The sequence below is a fragment of the Gambusia affinis genome, linkage group LG03 (genome assembly GCF_019740435.1).
Source record: "Gambusia affinis linkage group LG03, SWU_Gaff_1.0, whole genome shotgun sequence".
NCBI lineage: Eukaryota > Metazoa > Chordata > Actinopteri > Cyprinodontiformes > Poeciliidae > Gambusia > Gambusia affinis.
Window position 1 is genome coordinate 5458163 of NC_057870.1, and position 12327 is coordinate 5470489.

General features: G+C 40.1%; 1 protein-coding gene across 3 annotated transcripts in view; it reads right to left on the bottom strand.

Moving 5' to 3' along the window:
- The window catches only part of sema4c (sema domain, immunoglobulin domain (Ig), transmembrane domain (TM) and short cytoplasmic domain, (semaphorin) 4C), a 129305-nt gene that overhangs the window by 40622 nt on the left and 76356 nt on the right, over positions 1-12327 (bottom strand). For all 3 annotated transcript variants that reach the window (XM_044110763.1, XM_044110762.1, XM_044110764.1), the window contains one exon: positions 3223-3377. In XM_044110763.1, the coding sequence (XP_043966698.1) occupies positions 3223-3377 (155 nt within the window). The remainder of the gene's footprint in view (positions 1-3222; positions 3378-12327) is intronic.

Genomic DNA, 12327 nt, shown 5'->3' on the forward strand with positions numbered 1-12327 from the left:
GAAAGCCGATGAAGTTCTAATTATCAGGAGCGAAATCTAAATGGATAATTAGCCGCGAAATATCACGTCCAAGACCTGAGCTTTGAACTAATTTGATTAGGATTTTAATGAAGGACCAGCTCCAAGCACTTATTTTTACCTCTAATTTTGTTTCCATGGGTTTTTCTTTTCTTGCTTTTTTTAAATTACTTCATTAAAAATAAAATCTCACCCTATTATCCACGCACGTTCACAGCTAAAGCTAAATATAACGGCATGCAGTAGCAAACATCACATAGAAGGAGCTCTGGTTGATGATACTCCAGAATAACACCGGCGTACGGCGGTAATAAGGGGCAGCAGCGTTAATGTTCTTCCATCAACTCACTGTGTTTAGTTACACCTCAGCGTATCTGGCATTAAAGTTGGTAAAGTAAGAATGAAACGCAGCGCAAACATTTATTTTGGTAATGACCTCAGAGCTATTACACGGTCACTTGGACTCAGCGTCTGTGCGAATCTCCGCCTACGTCAGCACAAATAGCGCAGGCGGCGCTCGGGCCATTAGCATTTGAATGAAAATAGAAATCTGATTTGCAAGTGGCTCAGACTGCGAGTTGAACTTCCCGCAATAATAATAATAATAATAATAATAATAATAATTTTAAGAAGAAGAAGAAGAAGAAGACAGAAAAAAAGAAAAGGCCTGTGAATTAAATCTAATTGAATTAGACAGAAATTTCATTAGCCGTTCAGATTAAAAGCAGAGCGGAGATTCTAGTGCGTGGGCTCTTTCTTGGAAGCCCGGTGCGTTTAGGCACAAATTTATTATGAAAATAAAAGCGGCGGAGAATTAAAACGGGGTCGCCACAAACACGCGATGCGAACACGAGCGCAAAAGAATAACAAAAAAACAAAACAATAAAAAAGAAAACGCTTGTTTACAAAAATCGCGAGGAACAATCTCCCCAGAGAATATCCAGGGAGGGAAGATGGCGATGAAAGTAGTGAAGACAGAGAACAAGCAAGACAGCAGAGACATAAAAGAGAAGCAATTAGTGGAAATAAAGGAGGAGCACAAGTGAGAGAACGACGGAGGGGCAACGTGGCGACAGAATGGGTGGACCATTTCCCCGCTCATTTTTCCGTCTTCGCTCCTTCTCTCTCTCTCTCCGGCGCGCTGGGGGCTGACAACAGGTGGCCTTATCATTACCGTAAGACTCACAACCCCGACTCGAACGAGCCGGCGGCTTTGTTGTGTGTCGCAGCATGAGCGCGGGAGGTTTATGTGTTATGTGTGCATCTAATAACTGCTCATTACAGCAGCAAATCAGATAGAAATCCCCCAAACTGCTGCCGGGCTTCGCTCGCTACACCCTCTCTGCATCGCAGCGGTGGCGTTGATTGCAACATGGCCCAATTATTGAGGGAGCTAAAGCAAAAACCCGACCGAGTCCCGGAGGGGGGTTCGGCGCGCTGGAGTGTGAGCAGAGGGTCAAGTCGAAGGGGGTTCGATGAAGTGAAACAGGTTTTTTTTTTCCCCTCTCCCCTGAGTGCCAAGCAGAAAAACAAAAACACACAATAAAACAGGGAGGAAGTGAAGTGAATGAGCGCACTCTAAACTGAGAGTCATGAGCCGAGTCTGGGGACGGGTTCCTGCAGGTGGATGTGAGGCCAGGCTTACTACCTTGTTGTTACACTGCAGAGGTGTTTTTTCTTCTGTGCTGACAGAAGAAAAAATACGGGAGGCGGTGGATTTACTCAGTAACCTTCGGAGTGTTTCGCCTCACAGAGAGCAGGAAAACGTGCAAGATGAGTCAGGGGAAATGTTGGAAAGGTTTTTGATTAATTATGGAGCTCATCTTTTAACAGGTGTTTTCAATTTTTCAGGTAGAAGAACGGAGTTAATGCAAAGTAAGAGGTAAAGAGGTTACTTTGTAGATTGGACTACGCTGAGTCATAAAGCTTTATACTTTTACTTTTATTATTAGATCATAGCAAAATGAAAATAGCAAAAGATAACCCCTCGTTATTTGGCAGGTTTTCTGTCACGCTTTTCAGTTTGTAGCTCTTCACTCAGCAATTGGGGGAGAAAAAAAACTACATGGATTAAAACTGCATGACTACCTGAAATTTGTAGCTTTTATTTAAAAAAAAAAAAAGTTTTTACATATTTAAGACTGTCACCATGTTGTTATGAGATCATCTGTCTCATAACAGATAATCTGTGAACTGTTCGATCTCCTCCACCTCCTCCTGAAGAAATGCAATGCCTTTCCGACCAAAAATAGCCAATCAGAGCCTGGAGGCGGGACTTTGCGCTGCCATTCATCCTCATGTAATTGTTGCTAAATGTACTAATGGAGGAGAAACAACCTTCCTCTGCTGTCATCAGTGGCCATGCTAACTAGCCTTAGCTTTCACAACAGGCTATGCTAGCTGCAGTAGCATGAGTTTGTGATTGGCAGAGGAAAGACCCGCCTCTTTGTCCTGATTGGTTGTTTCTTGTTAGGAGGGTGATTTGCTTTGACAGATTGTCTCATACCACGACACTGTGAAAACGTCCAGACAGTTTCCCTGTTGCTTTTCCTTCTCCTTTAAAAACATGGCAGCTGAAGAGCTAAGCATGTGGAGGCCCCGGCCTTTAGCTGACAGCAGAGGAATTCATGTTATTACAAATCTCACCCTGTCTGCAGCTACCTTCTGAAGTTATTTGTTCAATTTTAGCTTTTTCAAGAATTGCAGTGTTAACAAAATAAATTAGACTGACAGACAATTCAATAACCAATCAGTCGACATTGTGGGTGTTCTTCAGTGTCCTCAAACGCAACAGAGAAAAAGCGAAAGGAAAAAAAAAAGACTTTAAAAGAAGGTTGCTCTGCGCGTTAACAGGGAGCAAACAAAAGAGTGAAACAGAAGAGGATGTTTCCTTATCTAAGAACCTTTTAAATGTTGTGTTAAATTCTATTAAAATTGATGTCCTAATTAAATCTAGAATGAACGTTTATCTCCCCAGCAAGTGAATCCTGCTTTTGTTCCTGAACTGTCCGTCACGAGTCCCAGTGACAAGAAATGTGGCCTTATCATTTAATTTGTTGCCTTGCTACAAAGACGTTTCAATAAATGTTGTGTTTGCGGACCGCCAGGCTGTAATTATTTTTAACAGAAACACTTTCCTGTTTCGATTCCATTCACATCAGCCTTTTGAGGCGCGTAGTTTGCGCCTGGATGCGTGTGTGTTACCTGTGGTCGGAGCTGTCTGCTGATGTCGTTGGGGTCCAGGGCGAACAGAGCTTCCCGGGCGCCGACGTACAGAACCCTCTCGTGGTCGGACAGAGTCAGCATGCTGTAGTTGAACACTCCCTGAACGCTGAACCTCGCCATGCTGTCTTGCCCATCTGGATGAAGACACAAACACTCGTCGTCAGTTCAAACCTCGGATGATGAATTCCCTCCACGTCCAGCTAACCCAACGGGAGTTAACAGGAGAGGAACGTTCGGTCAAATTCTGTGTATGTTTCAGCCTTTTACTGAAGAGCTCAGGAAAACTAATGATGTACACTCCACAGTTTTTTAAATCCTCTTCCAAACAGTTCCTGATATGTGCCAGGTCCTGCATGTCGGCTTGCTGATCTTCTGAAAAACTCCAGCCAGATCAGTTGTGCAACCTGTTTCTAACATTTGAGACTATAAGCACTAAAAACAACCCGATAGGTTATTATTATTATTATTATTTTTTTATTCAACAGAAGTTGAACAGTTTGAATTACATCAAAAATGGATACATTTTGTTGGAAACTAGAAGGAGTCACATCATTGTTTACTGACCGCCACTTTGAAGGACTTGATCAGATTCACAAAACCTGAAATACAAAATGTTAAGATAATTCAATAGAACAGAGTCCGTGTCAAAGGACTGAGTTCAAGGCTTTAGTTCCCCACTTAGTACAGCTAAGCTAGCAGCAACCCTTTACATGCTAAGTAGCTAGCATACACTATAGCTAGCTATGTTTAGCATTCACACTTTGACCAAAGAATTAGCCATAAATTTAGTAAATACAACATGAAACATTAATTATGGATTTATGTTACCTACATGCATAATTTTTGTCAATAAGTGTTATTACACTATTGACAAATTATTTTCTACTTTCTTTTATCTTATAGGCTTTAATACTGAAATAAATGAAAACAATTTTTTTTCAAACTTTCACTAATCCATTTTTTGGGTAAATTTAACTAAAACACTTTGGTAGCCTTAATGTTCGATGCTAGTAACTTTAACCCGTTTTCTAAATTGTAGTCTTAACCCAGTATACCAAGTCAAATTTGGTTAGCATAAATATCGCAACCAAACAGTTTTCAGAGCGTAGAAGGATTTCTCTACTAATCTTTTGCGTTTAACTTTTCTACTTTTGGTTGATCTTTTTCCCCATACTGGTGGAGGAGCTAATATGTCAGCTAACCACAGGGTAAATCCTTTGGCTGCGATTAGCGGACTAATTAAACTAGCCTGGAACCACAACAATGGCAACCTGCTTATGAATGAAAACAGTTAGCAGATATGTCCTTTGGGGGTTGGAGGGGACTTTTGAAAATTAAACAAAACTCAACACAAGGTGAGTAGTAGATTTACGTTTTGTGGTCAAAGCCGAGTTTCACAGCTGAAATCATAGTGACACCAAGGAGGTTAAGATACAAAAACAAGTTCCAGTTTTCCTTTGGGGATCAGTGGTAAAGCATCCACAACATTGAGTAGCAGCTCTAAAGAAAGGTTTACTGAGCCAATATGCAGAAGAGTAAATACTTTGACTGAGCCAGCTGTCGACTGGCTGTTTTGTCACCTTCCCATCTGTCAAGCAACAAGAGAAAGAACTCCATGGAGTCTTTTTATTCTTTTTACCCCCAGGAATTTCCTTAAAGAGCCGTACAAAAGTATTTAATGCCCAGAAATGTTCACATCTGCGACGAAGCAAAACAAATGCATAACACACCTTTCTTATTTAGTTGTTTGAAACAAATCTAAAAATAAAAGCATCCGTTTCCTTTTCATTCATTTTTCTGTCATATAAAATCCCATCAAAATGTGCTGAAGTTATTGATAATAGCGTAACGGTCTAATATTAACACCAGTATTGGTCCTGATATTGAAAACAATAAATCCAGTAGATCTATTCAGTCTAACTCTATGCTTGATGCTCTGAGCGACGCTATGCCTTATTATTTATTTTACTTTATTTTTATAGTTTCTGATTGCACTTTCTGAACCATTTGGAGGAAAGTTTGCTGTTGTTTATTTTATATATGTTTGACCAAGCTAGTCATGCTACTGCTGTACTTAAGCTGCACTCGTGCAGAGTTATTCAGTACATTTATGTCTGTGTTTAAAAAAGAAACATTTTAAGTTCATTCAGCTGTTTTTCTGTATTGAATCGGTATCAGCCGATACTAAACCTTTGATATCTGTATCGGTTTTGCAAGTGAAAAAGATGGATCGGTGTTGTAATGTGTCAAAATGCAAGGAAAAAACTTATGAACATTTGCAAGGCATTTATATCAGTAAATAACGTCTCAGTCTGTAAACTGAAAGTCCTGTTGGAGCCTTGTGGATCATCGCGATAACATTTCAACGCAGTACAACAGAAGCTCTTCGGACGTGCGAGAAACGATTCCTGCAGGATGAAGCGGTGCATGGGAAGTTTGCAGAGTTCTGTGTTTACTCTGGGAGTACGGGTCTGTCTGCAGGGCAAGTCTGATAAGTTCCAGATCTTTATTTCACAAGCGCGATAAGGTGATCATGTGTTTAGAAAGGCCGTGCAAATAAACAAGATGGAGAGATGCTCTCCCGGAGCAGCTCTGGCTTTAATGAAGGGTGCAGCGGTCTGTGGCGTCCCAGCTGTCGGTGGTAGATCTGAAAGCGCAGCTCTTCACAACCTGCGGCTCTTAAACTCAATACATATTGATGCATATAGACGATATCGCCACTAAAGGAGTGCACAATCTGCAGAATCGCTTTTTTTTGGTTTTCTTTTTATTTTAGAACAAACTAACTTTCAACGGCTTCAATAACGCTTTTGTGCTTTGTAAAGGCGGGCCTGTTATCGAGCCGCGTGCCAAAAGGTGCACATTCATACACTTGTTCAATAAAGCTTCCATTAAGACGGGTAATTTCCATATTAAGAAAATCGACTGCACTTGTTCTAGAAAACAACATAAATTGCGCTTTGCCTAAATTAAATGCAGCTTTCAGAGCAGAGATTGTTAAAACTCAGCACTGCAGCATTTAGATAGAGTCCCCTCCCTTGCCCATACACACACACACACACGCACACGCCCACACACACACACCCTTATGGAAAAAGAGCAGCCTATTCCAGGCTCAACAGAGCATCTAAACACAACAACACTTGGATTTGTTGGACCTGGAGGCATTATTGCACGAAGAAAATGAGATCCGAGCGACAACGTGAACGGAATGCAGAGAACTCCAGTGTTTATTATTGCTCACTAATAACGGGTATAAATCTGCACCGGTGATTAGGTTGTTCATTGTCTATGCATGCACATCCTTATGCAGGTTGCAATTCTAAAAGAGAGGGCGGGACGGGGGCTTTGCTCTTTTCAGGCTGTTTCTTTAGAAAATAAATTTGACTCTGGTCGCCTTGTAAAACCCAGTTATTGCTTTGAGGAAAAAATCTAATTAATTTATGTGATTTTTCTCGTTTGAAATGATTACAGAATGTTCCTTCTATAATCTCTACTGGAAAGAACAGAAGAGATTATTCTTGTTTTTTTTTTTGCTTTTTCAGTTTTAAGCTGAGGTTATTCTGTCAAAATATGAAAAAAATGCTCCTGCTGTTTCACTCTTTAGCATCCATACAACACACACACACACACACGCACACACACAAGTTGTATTTCTATTGGCATTACGACTCTGTCTCTGTATTGACTTCCATTCATTTTGGTAACCACATTTATGCCTAATCCAGATAATTTGCCTAACCACAACCATTACTAATCTATTCCTAATCTTAACCTTAACTAATTCAAACCTTACCTCTGAACTTGACCTCTAACCCTAAACCAGGCTGCGCCACATTAGGACAGGGTTTTGTTGTTAAAAGATCAGTTAACATACCACAAATGGTCTCAAATAAGATCGCTAGACAAGTACACACCCACGCAAACACACACACACACACACGCCCACACACACACACACACAATAAGCCATTCTGATGCCCTCATTAGCATACAGACAAACTAATGTTGTGTAGCAAAAGAGAGCAAAACAGAGACGACAGGAAAGGAAAAAAAGGGAAGTTTAGTTTCCATTCTCTGCACCGTTGTTGCTAGTAGAGCAATGTCACCTTGTTTTTCCCTCCACGCTCCAAATCCCACGTTATCTGGGTGCAAAAGAGTACATGCAAAAAAACAACAAAAACAAAACATCAACGACAGAAGCATGCGCGCACATAATCATATCCCATAAACTGAATGGGGATTTTTTTCTTCTTTTTTTGAATATTTTGGTGCTTTCGCTTTGCGACCGAAAATAGGAGCTGATATCCATGCAGCAGGGAGCGGCAGGAACTGGTGTGATTTATTGTGTAACTAAGTGCTGGTGTGACGCAGTGGCCTAGTTGGGACGAAAACGCACAGAGAAGGCTGCTTTGGATGAACAAACAGGCTGCGTGTTTGTCTAAGCGTGCGAGAATATCTGTGTGGGAACGAGAAAAAAAAAAGAGAGAGCAAGATTGAACAAAACTGGAAGCAAGATGTAAACATGATGTAACAATTCCACACTCACTGCCACCAAATTTCAAGGATTTGTTTTTTTTCTCACACACAATAAGTATTTTGTTCTTGGAAGTAAGTTTTGTTTGTTCCTTTGAAACTGTTTTTTTTTTATAATTTTTTTTTTAAAGTAGCATAATAAAAAGTAGTTTAAATTAAAAGCAATAAAAACTTTTTCAGGTCTGTGAAGGTGACAGCCAATGCAGTGACACGCTGTCACCACACGAGACACTACAATTCAGAAAAAAACAAAACAAACAAATAAGATCTCGAATCAGTTACACAAACAGCTACTAAAAACATTTCAGTAGCCGTTTTAGCTTCGCCAAACCGCAAAGGTTTTATGTATTAAACAGTTTTTTAATGTCTATTTTTTATGAAATGTGCAAAATTTAATCTATCAGGACAAACTAAATCACTTTTTGATGTTATTTTAAAATCTTAATTTTCTTTTCTTTCCCTACATTTGCCTAGCCCTCTAAGGAGAGAGGTTTAATGCACTATAAATAGTGTACAAGTGCCCAAAATAATGAACAGACAGGTTTATGAGAAAATAGGTCAGCCTACTCAGATGTTGGAGCCACTTCAAGCTTCCAGCATTCTGAGGTGACTGACCCTTCAGCAGTGTGGATGGAGAGGCTGCATACTGCATCCTGAAAACAGAGAACACTATTGTGGGATCATTGCTGCAATATTTGAGTTGTATTTTGGTAAACTGAGTAGCAGTGCTGCAATTTAGGTAATTAATGAATGACACTTAGATATACTTTTTTTTTTTTTTTAAACGCTCTTAGACTCTTTTCATTTCATCACCTTCTAAAATAATGGCCTAAGTAATTTTTTATTTTATTTTTTTGGCCAAAAGTGATTTTTTTGTGTGCCTAAATTGTCTTTTGGCAATAAAGAGGAGGTGATTGTTTTGTGACAAAAATTGCCATTATTTTACAAAGTGACGATATGCAAAAACATTGAACAAAGCAGGTTACTGAGCTAAAGGTAATTGTGTACTAGATTGAAGTGTAGATTAGCTTTTTTTCCCCTCCAAAAGCTCAGTTGCTTTTGCGTGCCAAAGTAATCTCTACCTGCATCTCAAACAAACACTTTTATGCACACTGGCAATAAAAAAAATGTGGAAACACCCAATACAGCTTGAATAAGTAGGTGTGTCCAGACTTTTGACTGCTACTGCTTATATTGAGCGAAATGTGCCGTGACATTATTTGGCAGAAAAAAAATATCTATTTGGAGCACCAAGACTAAACAAACCTCCTAAGCTGGATAAGTTTGGGTTTAATTAAAACCTAAGCGGCACCTGAGGAGCAGGAAGGAGCGAGGCAGACGAGAGGACGGCCTCGAGAAGCCGAAGGAGGGAAGGAGGATAAGTACCGAAGTCATCTTATTATCTGAAGAGCGGCGTCGTATAAACATCGGAGGGCATGTGCGGATGAGGAAGCGAGATGAGAGCGAGTGAAGAGAGTAGCAACATCCTCAGGGGACAACCGAGCACATCTGCCGTGTTCCACTCAGCCACGAAAAAAAAAAAAAAAAAAAAGCTCCAGAGATGTACGGCTGAGGCTCACACACACACACACACACACACACACGCCAATATAACGAACAGTTCACATCTGCCAACACCAAACATGCAGAGTTCTTGTGCACGCAGCTCTCGATTGCTCTCCGGGGAAGCTGGCGGTGGCTTCCACGTCTCGCCACCAGGTCCGAGGGAAGGTTCTGCTCAGAGTGGATTTTTAAAATGTATTTTTATTTTTAAGTAATCAGATGAGCTCCGTCATTGAGAAGCAGACACACTTACCATCTGCCACCACGCCATGTCGGCCTGAGGCTACGTGACGCTGTAATCTGAGTGTGGCTTCATCCGGTTAACGGCTACAAGACCCGCCGCAGTCGCGCGGCACGTCGATGTTTGTGAGCAAGGGAACACGTCGATGAGTGTATTTCACAGAAACCGGCCTTCGTACCGATTAGGGGTCAAGCAGCAGCATTTGTGCGGCCGACTTTGAAGCACCTGTCCTTCATCTGCATTTATTGGGCAGCATTTGAAGACACAAGTGTTTACTTCTTCAAGTTATTAACATATTTATTTCATTTCCCTGTGGGATTAAGAAAGTATTTCTGAATTGAATTGAATTTGAAGTGAACTGAATTGAACTGAGTTGAACTGAGTTGATCTAGGCTGCCAGTATTTGTACAGTGAGTGACCGTCTCACAGCCGTTTGGGATAATTTACCAGCCCTCTGATGCTTGGAAGCAACTCGCTGTGGAGAAAAATGAAGAGAGAAACAAAAGAGAGATAATACAAAATCAAGGGGGTGAGGAGAGGCGGGATGATTCGAGAAGTCTAGCAGATGATGAAGGGAACAAAGAGGGTAAACACAGACAGTCAAAATGAAAAATAGAATGCAAAACACAGAAAAGTCAAAAAGGCTTGACCGAGGTCAAAACCACAGGTGACGGGGATGATCTGAGATAAGTGCAGCACAATAGCTTTATTTTTCCTGACAAACATTTTCTGTAAGTGTGTGTGTGTGTGTGTGTGTGTGTGTGGAGCTGTGCTGAAAAGAAAAAATGCTGGCAAAAAAGACATAAAGATATGTACATGTACTCTCAGAAAGATAGCCCTTGATGATAAATGATTGACAATGACCTCGGGGGTCATTCAACAACGTGCTGAATGTAGGAATAGATTAAAGCAAGAAAACATACAAGTGTTTCAGTGATTTACTCTCCACAAAGATGATTATAAGATTATGGAGGCGTTTTGCTAACATTACACAATACACAATACATCTACATCCCACAAGCTTTTTACTCTGTGCGCAGTCCAGCCAGGTGCACTGATTCCGTGTGCGCCTTTACAAGTTGTTTTTTGTTGTTGTTTTTTTTATGTGTGGTTTCGGGAACTGATGGTTCGAGTGTTTTTGGTACTGAATCCTGATACATAAAGTTACGTTGTTCTCAGTTGCTATGGCTACAAGTAAAGCGTATCGTAAAGCCGACAGAGAGCGAGACAAAAAGAAGGAGCAGTTTTGAGTAATTTTTCCCATCGCACAGCACTAAATGAATCCTACCTGCGTCTCCAGGTTTCACTTTAACGGACTAGATCTACCGCGGCAGCGCGGCTACGAACGGTAGGTAAGAGAATAGTCTGATTAGGTGGTGACATAAATTTGTGGTACAAACTTTTGTGGCAATAGTTTAATAACATGTTTCGCAAATTGCCACACTAAAAGATCAGGCAACTTCTGCAATATAAAGTAAAAAAAACAATATCTGTGAATACCAATCCTTGATAATTTATTCAGCAATTGGATTTTGTTGCCTTTTTATGAGTAAAATCTGAGTAAAGTTAAAAACTAACAAATGAATGTGTGAACTTTTTTTTGCACCAAAAGTTAAATGTTGTAAATTATCTAGCTACAGCTTGTCAGCCTTTAAAATAAATCTTGCACATTTCATGTCTGTTCAGTTGCTATAACTCCACTAACATGAGGCTCTTTGTTTCCGCTAAAACTAGTTGAAGTAGTAAAATTTTTTATTTTATCTTAGCTAACTTAGCTAATGCAGCTAAGCTGATTTAGCTGACATATTCCAAAACATTTACACAGTATAATTAAGTAATTAGGTTTTAGTTAAACTCAGTGATCTTAGACTTGGTGTTTTTACTTCCAAGTTTTGGAAGTAAAATTTACCTTGCTAGAGATTTCCAAAACTCTTAACAGCTTGCTGAGAGATTGCTAGCTAAGAAATGCTAACAGGTCACCCTTTCATCAGCTAAAAAAAAAATTACTTTTTCTTATTTTTCATTTTACTTTGACCACAAAAACACCCAATTTCTAAGCAACCATTTCTCAAAACACATTATTTTAGGGATATTTTTCCGTTTTCTTCCTTTAGATAACCATTAGCAATTTCACTTGAAATGATTGTGATTACAGAGACCTGCGTTCTGTTCATAGCCACATAAATCAAAACATTTTCTTTTTCCTAGATATATCTGCATGGCAGGAGAGCATTATACCTGGAAGGAGTCTGCATTTACATTTCACATCTACCCACCACCCTGCTTTGTGATGCACAAGTGTCAGCGCATCCTTGAAAGCACGGCAATGAAGATATTTCACACAGACCAAACACTGTAAACCGCCTCGGCAGCATCATCCAGCAACAAGCCAGCATCATTAAGGAAATGGCAAGTGCAGCGAGCAAGAAGCAAACCTTGACAATGAGACAAGTTGTAAGTGAATCTGCCCATGTGTTATCATGGTACAAACTGAGGAAAGCAGATCAACAGTCTGCTCTGAAAGTAATGAAATGCAGAAGCAAGGATGGTAATGTTTGCTTTCAAAGCGCAGCGCAGATCTTTTTTTCTTTTTAACAAATGAAAATAAGTCAAACACTGAAGGGAATCGAGTAAAGATAAAAAGTGACTGTGGAAAGGCTTGAAAGTCAAATGCAGGGTATTCGACGGAGCTTCAAAACAATACACATAAAAGATAGAAGCAGACAATCACTTTATTTACATTA